Genomic DNA, 13,398 nt, shown 5'->3' on the forward strand with positions numbered 1-13,398 from the left:
AAAAAACAAAACAAAAAAAAAAAAAACAAAGAAATCAGCTAAACCCATATCAGTCACCACCTCAGCTTTTACAGAGCAAGGTGATGAGTTTCCCTTTACTAAACTGGGTTTAGTGATGTTTTGGTTTTCAAAGCCCCACAGAGAGATTAAGGACTTTAAAAACTTTTGTATGCATGACTCTCCTGGAGACAAACACACACTCCTGAGGATGTAGCCATAGGCAGCGCTCATCACCTCTGTTTATCTGGAGGGCTTAGGCCACTTTGGGGACTCCCCTTAAGTCTCACTTATCTCATTAGAACCCTAAAACTGATTAATATGAATGCCGGCAGAGGCCAGCTCAAGGCATTCTTAAGAAAGGAGGGAAGGAGGAAAGTAGAAGAGAAGGATGGGGGGGGGATTTTAGAGGAAGGGGTTTTTTGTGTCTCCGGACAATGAGCTGATGGCTTTTTAAGCCTCTCAGTGGTTCTGGGTTAATACCCTGGGCTGCAGTCATGGGATAGGACGCGGTTCAAAGGCTGCTGCACTCCAAAGCTCACTGCTCGCTGATTTAGAAGAAAAAAAATAAACAAGCTGGATAAATACCACATCTCCTTGCAACTTGAACCTCACTAAAGAAATAATGAAGTGCCCCTACCAAAGCAGAGCGGTGTGCTGTGTACGTGGTATGTGTGTACGGTATCGGTCGTGCATGGTCTTTGGGGTGTCACATTTGCTGGTGTGAGATAATGTTCACTGAAAGCCCGACCAGTCAAAGCTGGGCACAGATGAGAGGAGGGGGTGAAGATGGGATTCATCACACATTCTGGAGATCAATCGTTTTCTCTTTAGGGGGAAAAGAGAAAAAAAAAAGCACGCTCAGAATCGCTTCACACATGAGGAACAACCAGCATGCATAAACAACGATTGACATGCACACGCACACCCAATGCAACTTCACAAAATGGGAAAACTATCAAGCAGCTCTCGGAGGAGCGGGCTCAGAGAAATGGGTCAAGAATAGTGCTGTGCTCTGCTATAGTAGCGGGCCCGCGCTTCTGCTGCTTCATTAAAGCAGAGGTCGGCTCAGGATAACTGCACGAGCGCACGCAATCTCACACATGCGCACAAACCACTACGCAAGCAAAACACAGGCACGGGCGCCCGCGAGCACAAGCCTCTCGCCGGTCTGGGCGTAAAAGCCCAACTCTGCTGAGGATGAGAGTCTCAGCGTCTCACTCATTTAAATGTGGTTTATTAACCGCTTTAGTCCGTGTCCTTCTGACAAGTATCTGTCGCCTTGAAGCCAGGAGAGCAGAAATTGAGCTTTTCATGCCAGCGTAGCAGTATCCCGAGCTAAATTTAGTGGAATTTTAATTATGACTTGAGACATTTTTTCAAAAAAGAAAAACACTGCGATAGGCCAAAATCGCCTTCATTTTGTCCGTTATTTTCCTTTCTCGTATACTTTTATCATCGCCCACATCTTCAAAGTCATGCAGCTAAGGAAAGACAAATAAGAGGAGCATTGTGTCCTCTACCATTTGAATTACAGTCATCCGTAATTATCCACATTATACATCACAAAGAGAGAAACACATCATTTTACGGCCTTTGCTTGTAAAATGTGTTTTGAGGACAAAAGCAGCTCATTCTTGTTGTGCCAATTTGTCTCCGCAAGCTGATATACGGCGTTTTGGAACGAAACCCTCCATTAAGCCGCTACATTGCACACGCCCTGGCATTCTGACTTTGATGCATGCTTTTCAGCGGGAAAATGCACTTTCAAGGACACAGCGTGCAATGTGTCGCAGTAGTTAAGACCAACATGCAACCTGGTACCACAAATACCAACCCCCGTGTAAACGCCACCCTGTGTGTGGCAATCTTCGCTGCCGGGAGAAACAAAGCAGGGGTCTAAACCTGCAGGTTTTAATCCCATCTCTGTAGAAAAAAAGCCCCAGGGTCACTAAACCCAAGCCATGACGACAGCATATCCTCGGGGTGAAGCTGTGGAGTCCCCCACCCACCCCCCACCGCTGACCAAACAACTGTGGCCACCGCCAGGAAGACAGACAGCCGCTGAGCTCATGGATCTTAAGCTTTGGCAAGGACAGAGAAAGAACGGGGAGGAGTATGGACAAGATGATGTGGAGGAAAGGGAAACAGGTGACTCAAAAAAGGGAGAAAAAAAACACACCGTCACCCCTGAGCGACGACAACCCCCACCCATGTTTGGCTTTTCGCATAACACCCCTCCACTCCTACCCTTTGCTGTCCTAAAACCCTATTCCAACTTCAGCTGGGCCCTCTCCCGTCCTCTTTCTCCATTCACACCATGCTCCCTCACTCCTCTCCTTCGCCCTGCCCTTTTCTCTCCTTCCCTTGAAAATGCATACATTACTATCAGCCGTGGTCTATTTGGAGTGGACAGAGGGGCCAGAACAATGGCCGCCTTTCAGTATCACAGCCCGGCATGGGTGTGTGTGTGTGTGTGTGTGTGTGTGTGTGTGTGTGTGTGTGTGTGTGTGTGTGTGTGTGTGTGTGTGTGTGTGTGTGTGTGTGTGTGTGTGTGTGTGTGTGTGTGTGTGTGTGTGTAGTAGGGCGGGGGGCAGGGGGGTGCTGGCAGCTAGTATTTTTCTCTACTGTCAATTCAGACTGCTAGACCGTCAATGCAGCTCGCGCATTATTGGCAGGCCTCACTACGACCGCAGACCTAAAAGCAAAGCCCGACACTGTCTGAGTGTTTGTTTGTTTGTTTGTGTGTTTATTTTTTGCCAGGTCAATTGACAAGTGCCACCATCAATGGAAACTTTACCGATTCTAAAGGAAGCACACACATATTTGAGAAAAAAGTGCAAAAGTACGTCTTTCCCCCTGATTTTGTTCCACTTTTTCGTGGCCGCCAACACAAACAAAGAAATAATCGTTGAAAACATGAGAAGGCCAAGGATACGCAACGCACTCAGGCGAGGGAGGTGATAACACCATCTTTGGCTAAAAGCTGCACATCATGGCTGAAATATGTTTTTTTCAGGGAAATAAAAGTCTGGAAATAAACCAAGCAGCTTGTATCAGATCAAAAGGAGAGTTAGACCACACAACTGTACGTGTGTTTCTCCGTCTGTCTCTGAAGACGAATTACCTCATGAGTCATTTACAACTGGCTACAACCCGTCAATTAGGTCTTTATTCACAAGCTGGAGATGTGTTCTCTTCTGGGATCTATTCTCCACACTGCTGCCCAGCTAGAAAAACATCCAGTCACACCCCCCCCCCTCCAAGTTAAATAAGGAAAACGGCAGCGTAAGGTCCGAAGCCAGTCTACCATGAAAGGAATTATCTGTGGAAAATGTGTCTAGCAAAAAAAAAACTGAACGGTCTCAACCGTTTTTCCCGTCACAGTTTCCAGCTGAATAGTAAGCAGGGAAAAAAAATAAAATTGAAAACCTCATCAGATGTTTGGACTTTACATGTACAGGGAGCTGCTGTTAAAAGCCTGTAATATGACGTTGACACTAACTGAGTTTAACAAAGTCCAATCAGAACAGAGAGGGCTGGTTTTGAAGGAAGCAAATATTTGCAGCTCTCACTTCAGCTGCACACCTAAAAAGATTTGGGTGGAGAGCAGAAGGCACACGGAGCTATCAGACGCCTCTCAGTAGCGCCCCTCTCGGGTAGGCGTGGGGTAGATCCATCCAGTAACAGCTGCTTCCAAGCCTCCATCTTACAGAGCAGAGGACATGAAGGAGGATATGGTAGCGCCATTTTCAGCCAAGACCGAGCAGCTATAACACACAATAAACGACATTCCTGCACTGGAGTTTCAACCTTTATTGGACCCTCAGCCATCATTTATTTCTGTTAATTGCAGCTTTCTAGGCATCTTAAAAATGAAACATAAGCCCATGTATTATTTTACTCTCCCCGTTTCCTCCTTCCTTTTTAAAACTGTAAATCCATGAAGGAGTTCACGGTGAAACTATAACTTTGGAGTGGGGTGACTTCAGGAAAAACCATGTTTATTAGTTTAAAATTCGGAGTTAATCAGAGACAGTCAGAAAATAGGAAAAAAGTAGCCCATGCATAAACAAGCACATGTGCCTGTGGCTGTCATATGTCATAAAGGCCACGGACCAGCCAAAAAAAAAAAAGAGAAAGAGGGGAAACAGTAATTTTGATGATCTCATGCAAGTATATAACTTTTCCCATCACGATTTGCACATGTGAATGTTTCATAATCTGGTTAGTACGTTATTGTTTCCAAGTGCGGCGATACAGAATGTTCCCCCGCGGACTGAATGGCAAGGGTTGAAAGGGGGCTAAGAGACAGATCGCTCAGCTGATAGCAGCGTTTCAGCACTCCATCTGACCTCAGAGCGATTACTCTGAAAACAAAAACCTGGACATTAATATGTGGCTCCCAGGGCGAGCGAAGGGAACATGTGCAACCGAAATGAAGCCGTCCATTCAATAAAGTCCAAGTTCGCCATGCGCGGACAAGAAATCCTGCCGCTCCTTTGACGGATAAGCAAACATTTGAACTGACAGAGGCATTTCTGGCTCTTCTCAATTTAATACAGTTGACCTTGGTAAAGATGGGAGACATTTATTTAAATCGGGAGCAAATCTAAGTTTTCTAATGTTTGAGGGAATTAATCAGCAAACAACGGTTTAAAGGAACAGTATCAATTGCTCACATGAAAGTGCGGAGAAGGCTTACAATGAATTTAGAAAAAAAAATGTCCAATCTACACACACACACACACACACGGACACACACAGGAACTGCAACAAGGGATGTATTTTCTGTCCAGTTGTAGGCTGGCTTCAACAGGATTAGCATATCCAAGACTACAGCCTGACCACCAGGCACCCCTGGCGACAGGGCTGCTTCTGTCCACCGCATAGCACCTCCACAAGGGTCACGGCCAAGAGTCCTCCCCCTCTTCCACGGCGCGCTGAAGAACAGCTGCTCTGCCAAGCACATTGACTAAGCATTGACTACTGCCTGCTGGGCTCATTTTCTAGCTAATAGAGGAAAAAAACAAAAAAAACTAATTTAAACGGAAAGTGCATTTACAGGTCTGGTGAGAAAATACAAAGTGCCATTTAAAGCTAATAAAAGAATCAAATCGTGCAACACTGTCATTACAGTTGGCTGGTTTTCCAACACGTTTCGTGTTAAATTTTCTATATCCTCTGCTCTGCTCTCTCCACGTCCCCTCCGCTCCCTGTTTGGTTGGCAATCATACCTGCCAGCACCGCAGGCGTGGAAAAAAAAGAAAAAAAATGACAGAGAAAGGGGTCATTAACGAGAACTAATCAACTCTAAGACAAAGATGAAGGGAGATGACGAGAGCCAGAGGTGAGCATAAAATAGCTCATATTGAGCCTGCATAAAAATGATTAAGTCTAAAAAAACAACAACAGAATCAGTGTTAAAGAGAAAAAAAAATTAGAAATTAGAGGTTTTCAGGACTGTTTCATAAATAAAAAGTTAATGTAAAAATGTATAACGGAACATGTAATTTTAACATCTTTCAAGACCAACTTTCAACATCAATGACTGTGTACTTTAGTGAGGGGTCTGCCCTTGTATGACAGGAAATGAAAAGCCAAGGGGGAAAATATGTGTTTTCACTTGTTTCCATGAATCTAAGGGAAACAAAACAAACCTTATGTTTGGTCATGGCACATTTGTCCCTTTTGCATGCACGAGTACACCCATTTACACCAGAAAATATGCACAAAGATGATGCAGACGTGACTGCCACAAAAGCAGGGCGATACCAGCGGCGCGGCTGCTAAGTGGGCGTCTCCAGTTACGGGACATTTGGAGAAAGCAGCAACTTAGGAAAAAAGCGCATTTGCCAGGCTTCATATTATGCAGCAAAATACAAATCACCTTGAGAATTTTGCATGACCACAACTGCATCACAGTGTTTATGTTAATATAGCACCTTCCACTTCAAGGAGAGTTAGTTACTAGTTTGTCATTCACAGGCCAACTTTCTGCTTCGTTACTCTGCGCCGTACGTACGTGACCTCTCTCTCCGTTCTACTCAGAGTGAGCCTGACCTCTGCACGTCTTTCTCCGCCGTCAACCATGAGGGGGGGCGCTGAAAATATCTAATTGTATTCATCCATTTACTGTGCCTGGCAAGAAGAGATGGAGGGAGGGGAAGGGAAGGTGGGAGAGAGCGAATCGGGGTGAGGTGGACAGCCGAGAGCCAGCGCGGGAGAGAGGCAGAGGCGAGGAGGAATATGGAGACGCCGAGAGGGAAAGGCCATGTCTTCCACTTTACGGCTGAGACGTCACCAGAGCCTAAGTCTGCCCCCTTATTGCATTAAACGCTCGCAAGCATTGACGCGCAGTAACAGAAGGCAGAAATGTAATTTTAAACTGAGGGAAATCTCTTTTTGGAAACATAACACCTTAACATTTCTTACACTGACTGCTATTTAGAAGATTTTGATGGAAAAATCCGAATGGATCCGTCATAAAAGAGACAAGATAAAGATGTTATTCAGAACAACAAAGCAGTTAGCAAGCTTTAGGTCTCGTGCTGCATTTGCGAGACAACGGTGGTATGAAGGCAGCAGAAGGGCTAGGAAACCCACTTCGCCATCAACCCCAAATCCCCAATCCCACAAAGACGCAGCATAAACAACTGTGGCACAAATAACAGTCGTACAAACAAGTTAAGTAATCCTCAATAATCAACCGTATGCTTATGATTTCCAGTTGCTGGAAAACAAACCTGACTTGTAAGAAAAAGTAAATGTGCTGAAAAAAAGCTGCATTATACATCCACTTCTCATCAAAGATCTTCCACTGGATATTCCTCCTGATCTGAGCTGTGAGCGTCTGCAACCGTATCCTTTCTCTCAGACAGTAACAGAACGGGTTCTGGATCCCTCACTCCTCACTTTCCAGCTCAAACATTCCAACAGTTTTGCATAATATGAGCAGACAATTACATGTGTGCTTCTTCTCTGGCATTTCTTGTTCAGTTTTGAGCTGCACTTTGATTGCAGTTGGAGAGCTGGAAGCAGATGTTCCACAGTATTTTTTTGCATGAGACTGTTTCAGCAGACATTGCCATGCAGAAGACTCGTTTCTTGTCTCGCACTTTCTTGTACAGTTCAGGTCGTAAAGTCAGCAAGCAGAGGATAACGCAGAGCGCACGGTGATATGAAACGTCCAACTTTGGCCTCATAAATTAAAAGCAAAACCTCAAACTATAGCTATAAATTATTGAGAGATCTGAAAGTCTGCAAAAAACAAACGAAAAAAACCTTCCAATTTCAAACAGAGAAAGAAAAAGTTGCATATAATGGCTTTTTTGGGATTATGATCAAACTCCAACAACAAAAAGTGAGACTTTAAAAAAGTTTTAAAAAAAAACATTGAAATGACCCTTTAAATCACCTGCTAACAACGTTCCTAGCAGATTATATTAAGCTTATTTTACCACTATCATACGTAACCTCCGCCTTTGGCTCAGGAGTGCGCATTTGTGTGCATGAGCGCTCTCTGTGTAAATTCTCCAAACGGCGGGCCTTTCGGCGTGACCGTGAAGTCTCAGAACAAAGAGACAAGCTCCCGCGCCACACCAGCTTCCTAGTAATGCAGGGCGAAAGGGACTCGATACATATTAACCAAGTCATCAATAAGACAAGTTTGCTATCTGGCCCTCTCTGCTTTTCCTTTCTGCTTTAGAGTTGCTTTTCTGGCTTCCTGCCTCAGCCCTGCAGGAGCGAGAGTCAAACAAACTATTTAGAGTAAGTAGAACACAGCGACTGTTAGCACTACAGCCCGTGTGAGAACCTGTTTCCTTTCCTCGGGCAAGGCGAGGGCTTCAGAAACAGATGAGGCTCAGGAAACTATCTATTTCTTAGGTTTTACTGGAGCTCAAAGGAAGTAAAAGGCAAGAAGTGCAAGCATGCGGAGCAGCGATTCGCAGCGCTGCTGCTTCCTCTGCTTCCTCTGCTTCTGTCAGTTTTACTGGGTCAAATAAGAGATTAACAGTCAATTTATTTAGATTTCTAATTTTTTTCCCCTGCTTACTAACCTTTTACTCCGTCACTGAAAATGGGAAAACTCGTCAGCACATCTGGAAGGTATCGAGTAAACTGAGCAGCCAGTGGAGTCAAAACTTTTTTCTTAAAAAAATACGCAGTCCAGTGAAAGCATGTCTATCAACGGCAAGAATCAAGATCTGACTCGAAATTGTGTTTCCCTCCATAGAGGACAGTGGTCCACAAATAAACAGGCAGGCTGAGTCAAAGCAGCGACCAAGAACACAGCAGTCACGGTCTGCGGCATATCAGGCCGAGGATCTACACACCCCGCTAGACTGGCCCCGGCTTCAGCAAGCTCACAGTCAGCGCTCCGTTTGTGCCCTGACCACTAATCGTTTCAAGAAATAAATTATGTTTTTCCAAACTTCAGACTGAATCTAAATAGTTGTGTAACAAATTCAGCCCTTGTTATTAATGGCTTTGTACACTTTTTATTCAACAAACAAGGTGCCACTGGCAGCTGAGAGAAGGATCTCAGTAAACTCCAGCAGAAGCAGACATAATACAGGGCTGTACAGGCTGTACAGCGGGACTCCCGAAGAAACTTTTATTTGGAAACAAACATGCTCAATTTACACCGAAGCTGACTCAAGGCTGCTCGAGGAGAGTGGCGCCTGAAATTCTAGGACATCTGACAAACTTTTACTCGTAACTTTGCTGAACTTCACAACTGTGGCCGATCGCAGACGACAGAAAGTCAAATCCTCCCTCAACTCCCTTTAGCTTGTTGTTGTGTTTTATTAAACACCTTTCTCAATACAGACGAAAAGAAAAAGGTAACCTCTTTCTAATTATATCCATTTTCAACGTCTTTTAATCATTTTCATTATGCATGCTTTTGCTATTAAATTAAGACTAGGTGACCTTAATCACCAATATGAAAAATAGTCAAAACAATATTCACTTACTGAAACTTGTCCGTGTAAAATAAGCAGGCACATAAATTAAAAGTTTTCAAAAAGTTCAGTCTTAGTTGTCCTTGTCAAACATGCACAGACTGCTGTAATGCTACATTTAATGCTACATTTAATCTTCAAATTATTTATTTTAGCAAATAAAACTGTCCTTTATTTGCTGGGAGCCAGAAAAGGACATTTTATTAAATATTTCACTGCACAATACTGCACAGCATTGTATTTGGTGCACATGCAACAAAACAATGGTTTATAGTTTCAGACATAAAAAAGAAAGGAAAAAAGATTATTGACATTATTTTGAGTGGAAAACCATCAAACTGATCAGAATTGTTTCATTTTTGCAACTTCTGTGTATAACTTTAAAATATATATAATTCAAGAGCTTTTTTATACATTTGTTTTAAAGGCTAAAACTCTAAAAGAGTGTGAAACACTAAAAGGTTTTTTCTTTCCCTCCACTTGGGCTTCAGCTGTCTCTATGGTGCCCAAAGGTCGATTTGACATTTCATGTAGTTATTCTGATGTGGTGCCTCTCGAATATTCACGGATACGTGTTCTGGGCTCACGTTGACTACTGTTTATTATAGGATTTTTTTTTTTTTTAACTGCTAGGAAGACGATAAGTAACCGAATCACGGAGCACAAGCAGAACTGTGGTGTTTATGACGGTGTAGGCCCGTTTGTTTCCCTCCGTTGTAAATACAGCGGGGAATTAAGGTAAATAAATGCGCAGATAAGCGTTTATCTGGACCTCCCTGACCTTTAGTCTGGTTGAGACGAGTTCGTTGTCGTCTAAACGCCCGTGTTTAGTCCACCAAACTCATAAAACCAACTTATTAATATTATTCTCCTGGTTTTAGAGATTTAGCATCCACAGCTGAATATAGTGAAACCAGGACTGCGCGCCGCAACAGCGGACCGTGATGGTGCGTCGGGGCCTCGTTGCGCACTGGTTACTCCTGCTTCATGAGCTGCCACGTATTTAAAATAACACCCAGACATATTATACATTCATTTATCACTTTTTTTCCTCTCCTCGACTAAAAGTGCTGGCTACAGATACTGGCAGTGTGCCCTCACTGCGGAGGGGACACCGGTGTGATCCCGGGAACCCGCGGTTCGGCGCAGACCTGCATGCGCGCTGCACTTACTTGGCGTTGGTCCGGTTCCAGAAGACGGCGTAGCGGTCGGCCACCACTTTGGACCCGGGCTCCTGGCTAAACACACACATCAACAGCACCAGGCACACGAAGATGACCATTTCCACTTGCAGCATCACTACAGCCCAAACTTCAACACGTATTCCTCCTTCAGTGTCCGCGTCAGTCGGTCGAGTTGTTGCGGGCGCTTGAACCGGGACAAGGTGGTGAATCCCCCTCACATGTGGTCCAGTGTTTCTGATGCAGTTCAAAATACAAATGCGAAAGGAAAGCAGGGATGGGGACCATTCATAAGGTGGGGTGGGGGGGACACTTGAGATGACACTTGTTTGGGTTGAAGGTGATGTGAAGTGGCAAAAAAAAGAAGGCGTCACTGTGTTTTTTCTCTCAGATGCAGGGCGAAGGTCCTTGTGAATAATAGGATTTTTGTTTTTTCTGCAGCTTTGGAAAAATCCGTGGTAGGGTGGGAAAAAAAATGTCCTTGTTTCAGTGTCTAATGCACGAACAGTGAGATAAGCGCAGAGCCGCAAAAGCGCAGCACAACAGGCAGTGTGATCAGCGGTGTGAGTGAGTTCCCGTCTGCACGCAGTCTCTGGATGCAGCCTGTGTCACGGCCAGTGACAACTGCTCAACACTCTTTCTTACTCCAAATCCAAAACGCAGGGGATTAGTCAGCCCAAGATGCGATGAAGAGAAAAGAGAGGGGGGCTCGATGTGTCCAATGACGCTGTGGGTTGCGCACGTCAGATGTCCATGTTTTCCAGGCAACTTTTTAAAGCCATACAGTCAAAGCCAGCAGCAGTCTGGAGGATGAATGTTACATCTGCTCGTTCGTGTCCGGCGTGAGAAACACTGTCATCATCCCGGGGAGATTGAAACGGAGGTGTCACGGTGGCCGGGCTGGGGAGGAGTCCTGCTCGGTGGTGTCGGGGAGAGGACACACGGCGCTGCGTCTTCCCGTGCGCTTCTCTCTGCGCACACGCTCGCTCACGTCCCAAAGTGTCTTCCTCATATATGAGACAACATGGTGCGACGTGCATGGGCGAGGAAAAAAAAAAAAGTGCTGCGTTCTCCCAGGCAGGCGCGCACCGTGGCCAGGGTCGTGCTGGTCGTTGTTGGTCGCGTTGGTGAGGGCAGCAGCAGCGGCGGCAGCAGCTCCAGACGCAGACTGAGCCAGTGGGTTTGGTTACGGCGGAGCGGGGCATAGTCCCATTGGTTTGGGATTATTTGAAGGGGCGTCGCTTGAACAAAGCAAGGCCCCTCCCCCCACGCAAAACCGAGCTAATTCAATTACTGAAAGGTAGAGATGGAAGGGGACAGAGGAGAGAGGTGGCCGCGACTCCGATGATCCGCTGCTGGATTCTCCCCCCGGCACATCGCAGAGATTCGGGCGCGTGTTCCATTACGCGCAAAAAAAAAAAAAGGTCCTGTAGTTACTCTTACTCAGAACAATTCAACACTTTATATGTTTTTGACAACAGAAAAGCCTAGAAATCCTAAAATATTGGTCTTTTATTTTAAGCACTGTGGATTCATTCGAAAGCATTTCAAACTCCTATAAAAGGTTGCATTTATTCTACAAATTTAGGAAGACAGAGAAACAAAAAAAAGAAGGCAGAAAATGCTGAGAAATTACTTCCACGCAGAAGAGATGAAACAGGACGGTCTTGTTGCAGGGAGGGGGGGATAACTGGGTTCAAGGGACCCCGCTCCCGCGTCAGGACGCCCCGCTGTGGCGGCTCTCTGCAGCCGAGCACTCAAGTCCGAGTCCGAGTCGGTCCTTAATCACACCCAACACAGCAGCTCTGAATTCAAATGAAGCACCCTGAAGAGAAAAAAAAGTAAAACTGGAAAGGAATAGTACATGAAATACGCAGAGATTATTTTTAATTGATGTAGAAAATTTGCAAGATTAAAAAAATATTAAAAGACATCTCAAAATCTGCAATTATAGATCGCAGATTTTAGATGCAATAATACCCCTAACATGCGTTTTATTAAGATGTGCATTAGTGCGCATGTAGGCAAAATCATGCTGGAACAAATTAGTGCAAGTTGACAAGAAACATCTACAAAATCAACCAAGTTAATAAAATATGTTTATAACGTGCTTAAGGAAATTCTTAATATTTTTTTTCTTCTCTTTTTCAGTTTTTTTCCAGCAGTTAAACTATATTTTCAGTGGTTATCCAAAGTCTCTGCAATGCCTTCCCTCCAATATAAAGTAGAAGAAAACTTTACTTTTTTTTAAACATTACATTTGATTGAGTCCGTGACAGTTGAATCTACATTTATTTATTCTTGCAAAATTAAGAAAGTTAAATGTAGTTAAATCAAAAGACGGCAACAGGTGCTGTTTGCATATATAGAGTTAGAGGGACGAGGGAAGAGAAAACGGAGAGGGAAGACGTGAGGAAGGAGGTTAGGGGGCAGCTAATATTTTAAGATAATCCTCTTGACCTGTTCTCCTTCTGTAGTATAAACTCGGGGCCAATCACTTACAGCTATCACCACACACACTGACAGGGGGGCATTCTCACTGCCACCACACAAAGCCATCATCACACAAACTCTGGCCAGTGTCTAGCATTTTCTAAATCTTTTCTTTCTCTCGCTCTTTTTGTGTGTGTGTGTGTGTGTGTGTGTGTGTGTGTGTGTGTGTGTGTGTGTGTGTGTGTGTGTGTGTGTGTGTGTGTGTGTGTGTGTGTGTGTGTTAAGCGTCCCTTGCGCACATGACGCATACACAATGGAGGAGACTATCAGCTACCAAGCGGGAAAGGGTGGGGAGGTCAGCCTTGAGGTCAGTGAACATGGCTGTTTTCACACCCACTTTACAGCCATGTCTGCATTCCTCTCCTGCTGCGTCCAATCTTTCTCCAACACACAAAGTCTACACACTTGCATGCAAACACACGCACACATTTTATAACAAGCATGCATGACTGAATAATGCTCACAGCATATATACCTCCAGCTGCTTTCATTTTCTTTGGCTCATCCCCATCCGCTTTCTTAACCTGCTGCTACTATCATAGGGGGCTGTGCTCATTACCTAAATTGCCCCCTTTTCCCCCCTTTTCTTCCTTCGGCTCCATCCACATGTTGCAGCTAGTGCAAAAGACGGCTTGAACTCTATCTTTCAAGGGTTTGGTTTGTTTTCCCATTCAGTTGATTAGTGAGGAGAGTAAGGATACCGTGAGGTACCATCAGTGATCATTGGATCTGCTTTTAAAGTAGAATGAAACTTTGACAGA

At 44.6% G+C, this 13,398-nt stretch overlaps 1 protein-coding gene across 1 annotated transcript in view; it reads right to left on the minus strand.

The window, feature by feature from the left end:
• Nucleotides 1-11,300, minus strand: part of efna5b (ephrin-A5b) — a 105,914-nt gene extending 94,614 nt beyond the window's left edge. The window contains exon 1 of the mRNA XM_061729365.1: nt 10,136-11,300. Within this exon, the coding sequence (XP_061585349.1) occupies nt 10,136-10,260 (125 nt within the window). The 5' untranslated portion in view covers nt 10,261-11,300. The remainder of the gene's footprint in view (nt 1-10,135) is intronic.
• Nucleotides 11,301-13,398: the final 2,098 nt, after the last annotated feature.

This window comes from Cololabis saira, chromosome 9, assembly GCF_033807715.1.
Source record: "Cololabis saira isolate AMF1-May2022 chromosome 9, fColSai1.1, whole genome shotgun sequence".
In the NCBI taxonomy this organism is placed as follows: Eukaryota; Metazoa; Chordata; class Actinopteri; order Beloniformes; family Belonidae; genus Cololabis; species Cololabis saira.